Source organism: Cynara cardunculus (genome assembly GCF_001531365.2).
Source record: "Cynara cardunculus var. scolymus isolate 2C chromosome LG 3, CcrdV1, whole genome shotgun sequence".
NCBI lineage: Eukaryota > Viridiplantae > Streptophyta > Magnoliopsida > Asterales > Asteraceae > Cynara > Cynara cardunculus.
Window position 1 is genome coordinate 39,630,763 of NC_037530.1, and position 4,531 is coordinate 39,635,293.

Below are 4,531 nucleotides of genomic sequence, written 5' to 3' on the forward strand. Positions count from 1 at the left end.
ATATTTAAAATGAGATGTTTATCATGTATTTGATTGTGTTTATCTGCAGTTAGTTACACGAATTCAGATATGGGATGAAATCGGATAGGGATGAACGAGTTTAAGAGTTTTTAAGAGTTTTAGCCAAATGTTTTATAAGATAGTATAGATATATATGGGCTTAATTAAATGAGAACTGATTAGTTTGTACTAATTGTGAGATCCAATCTCAATCATAAATTAACGGATAAATTAGGAAATTAATAATTATGACAGTTTGAGTTAAAATTATAATTAGAGGACATTTTAGTTATTTTTAAAAAACTTCTCTCTCCTCTCTCATCTCTCATCTCTCTGAGCTCCATTCTCCAGCCTCCGGTGAACAAAAATCCGGCAAGTACCAAGTAATCACAAAGATACACAATGTGATACCCGTTGTGATATACAATGGTATTCAAATGGTATCATAGTATATCACAATGAGTATTACATTGTGTATCTTTGTGATTACTTGGTATCTGCCGGATTTTTGTTCACCGGAGGCCGAAGATTGGAGGTCGGAGAGATGAGAGAAGAGAGAAGAGAGGAGTTTTTAAAAAATACCTAAAATACCTATAATTATAATTTTAACTCAAACTACCATAATTATTAATTTTCTAATTTATTCGTTGATTTGTGGTTGAGATTGGATCTCACAGTTACCACAAACTAATTAGTTCTCTCTTGAATGAGTCTCTCTCTCTCTCTCTCTCTCTCTCTCTATATATATATATATATATATATATACTTGGGATCATGTGAGACCAATGGTTTTTCGTGAGACCCGTAAGATCAATTCTCAACCCTTGGGTTAGATCTACAATCGTTAGATCTGAACATTCATAAACGCTACGAGACTTCTCAATAATTACAAAATTGTCACCGTGTAACTTTAGACCATTAGATTATTAGCTTATAAAGTTGATCAATGAACATAAATTGGTCTTACGGGTCTCACGAAAAACCCTTGGTCTCACGTGAACCCAACCCTATATATACATATATATATATTATATATATATATGTATTATATATATATATACACACACACACACACATACACTCACATAGAGAAAGAGATGAAAGTATAAACGAGAACGCTAACTACTTAAAAAAACAAGAAAAATATCATCAATTTACAAAATTACATATATTTACTATATTTCATAACATTTACAATTTATTAATATTTTTAAACTTTATAAAACTAGCTCATAAACAACTGATAAACAAAATCAAATATAAATAAAAAGTGTAAATCCCTATTAATAGGGTAAATTACATGAAAAAATAACGCACTTTAATTTGATTTATATTTTGGGTAACTTACTTTTAAAACTTTTATTTTGGTAACTAAAATGTAAAGTTTTAAACATTTAAGTACTCGAGTAACCTATTGAAACATTAACCGATTATCATGTTAATGTGGCGAGTGATGTGATATCCAACTCAATATTATTTGCTATTTTTTCATACAATTTACTCCCTACTAATACAATAAAATGCTCCATAAAACCGATAACCAATAAAAGTATCTCTATCACTTAAAACCATACAAATTATTATATAAATTCGAAAAAAAAAACGTTACAGGTTTCAAAAGTTCAAAAGTACGAAGAGGTCTCAGGTTCAAATCTAAGGAGGAATAAAAATTCTCTTGTGATCATGGAGGTTCAAATACAGTGACTCCGAGCTATCTGCAAAACAGTTGATCGTCCTGAGATTAATCGACTTGCATGATGAGTTGAATATCCATGTTAATAAAAAAATTTAAAAAAAAAACTTTAAAGATTTCAAAACACCATTCCAAATTTCCAATTATAAATTCACGACTTTTGCACCATTTACATCTCAACTCCTCCCATTGGCGTCTCCACCACCTTCTCTTCTCCCTCCCTTTTAACTCCCACCATCATGGAACCATATACAAATGCATTGCTAGCCACGGTGGCGCTCCTCCTCCTCCTCGCCATCGTCCTCCGCCGTCGTCCCACCAAACTCAACCTCCCTCCCGGCCCCAAACCTTACCCCATCATCGGAAACCTCAACCTCATCGGACCACTCCCCCACCGTTCCATCCACGAACTCACCCGAAAACACGGCGAGATCATGCACCTCAAATTCGGTTCCATCGACGTTGTCGTCGGTTCCTCCGTTGAAATCGCCAAATTCTTCCTAAAAACCATGGACACCAACTTCATCTGCCGCCCAAAAACGGCCGCCGGAAAATACACTACCTATAATTACGCCGATATCACATGGTCTCCGTACGGACACTACTGGCGGCAAGCTCGAAAACTGTGTGTTATGGAGCTTTTCAGTGCAAAAAGAATGGAATCATTCGAGTATATTCGAGTGGAGGAAATGAAGTCGCTTTTGATGGAGGTTAGACGGACGTCCGGGGAGGGATTTGTGTTGAAAGATTTATTATCGACGATGAGTTTGAATGTGATTAGTCGGATGGTGCTGGGGAAGAGTTATTTGGATGAATCGGTGGTGGCCGGCGGTGGCAGGAGGACGGTGGTTAGTGGGAAGGAGTTCAAGGAGATGTTGGATGAGTTGTTTTTGTTGAATGGGGTTTTTAATGTTGGAGATTGGATTCCATGGATGGGTTTTATGGATTTGCAAGGGTATGTGAAGAGGATGAAGGTGGTGAGCAAGAAGTTTGATGGGTTTTTAGAGCATGTTTTGGAGGAGCATGATGGGCGGAGGAGGGCGGAGGGTGAGGGTTTCGTGGTGGCGGACATGGTGGATTTGCTTCTGCAACTTGCGGATGATCCTACTCTTGAGGTTAAGCTGGAAAGAAATGGCGTCAAAGGGTTTGCGCAGGTATTTCGTTTCATAATTAATTAATATTTAATATACACACCGAGAAACATTCTGATAACCATTCGTTTGTACGATATTCACGTGTACATACAAGTAATTGAAGTTGTTTATTGGTTTTTATACACGTATATATGTTATGCACACGTGAATATCAGATAAAGGTTCCTTACAAATTATTTTTATGCACCTATGCATACCGTCTAAATGGATAATTACGATATTGTTCCTCAGTTTTTCATTTTCTTGCAGTTTTACCTAAACCTAAACCCCCCACATATATATATATATATATATATATATATATATATATATATATATTTTGTTCCTTAATTTTAATTCTGATGATTTATATTGATTGTTGAACTGATGTTTTGGAATTCTAATTAATTTTCAATGTGGAGTAGTTAGAATAACACATGAATGTAAATTCGTTGTTATAGGACTTGCTTGCTGGTGGAACAGAAAGTTCAACGATGACAGTAGAATGGGCAATTACAGAACTCTTGCGGAAACCAGAAATATTTGAAAAGGCAACGGAGGAGCTTGATCGAGTGATAGGCCGAGATAGATGGATCAAAGAGAAGGACATATCCGACCTTCCTTACATCAAAGCAATTGCTAAAGAGGCCATGAGGTTACATCCAGTGGCACCACTGTTGACACTTAGAAGGACGCGTGGAGATTGTACAGTAGCGGGTTATGATATTCCAAAAGATACCCGAGTGATTGTTAGTGCATGGACCATAGGAAGAGATCCACGGTTGTGGGATAATCCTCTGGAATTTTGTCCAGAAAGATTCATTGAGAACGAAATTGATGTGAAAGGTACCAACTTCAAGTTTTTGCCGTTTGGCGCAGGCCGAAGGATGTGCCCTGGTTACAGTTTAGGAATAAAGACGGTTGAGTCAAGCTTGGCAAATTTGCTTCATGGATTCAAATGGAAACTACCTGGTCAAATGACAAGACTTGATATCGACATTGAGGAAAGATACGGGTTGTCGACTCCCAAGAAGAATCCACTGGTCACCGTTGCTCACCCAAGGCTTCCACTTGAAATGTATTCGCTTTGATTGATCGGATTTATCATCTGATTTTGAGTCTTTTGAAAGTTACAGTTACATTATCAGACAGTATCACATGTTTATATAAAATAAAGCGTTAATAAACGTTACAGTTTTCGTACTTATTATATATGTTCTGTAAATCTCAATATATTGTCTCGTTTAATTCAGTCTTGATAACTTTTTGTTCTCCCTTATTAGATATAATTTATGGTCAACTTCAATTGATTTTAACAAATCTTATCATATTTTTCTTTGAACCAATCTCTTCACATATTTTAGAACCAATGAAAATAGCATTTGTTCTATAAATAAAATACTGATATATTTCTCATCAGTTGGGGAATGGGTGAGACGGTTTTATCTGAATACAAGACAGGTCTTGCGTCTGACATGATCCTCCCCTGTTAGCCTCGTACTAGTTTCTTTGAAGACGAGTTCCGTATGTAACCGATTAGAGTTGTCTGTAACCAACTTTTTGTCGAAATATTAATATATTTATCATAACCCCCTAAAATAAATAATTGTTTTCATGCTAACAACATATTTTATTATTATTATTATTATTATTATTATTATTATTATTATTATTATTATTATTATTATTATGTATGTCCAATCTG

General features: G+C 35.4%; 1 protein-coding gene across 1 annotated transcript; it reads left to right on the forward strand.

Moving 5' to 3' along the window:
• The first annotated feature begins 1,947 nt into the window (after positions 1 to 1,947).
• On the forward strand, positions 1,948 to 3,917 carry LOC112510410 (cytochrome P450 71A1-like). Its single transcript, XM_025115816.1, has 2 exons — positions 1,948 to 2,847; positions 3,288 to 3,917. The coding sequence occupies exons 1-2, from the start codon at positions 2,128 to 2,130 to the stop codon at positions 3,915 to 3,917; spliced, it is 1,350 nt and encodes a 449-aa protein (XP_024971584.1). The 5' UTR covers positions 1,948 to 2,127.
• Positions 3,918 to 4,531: the final 614 nt, after the last annotated feature.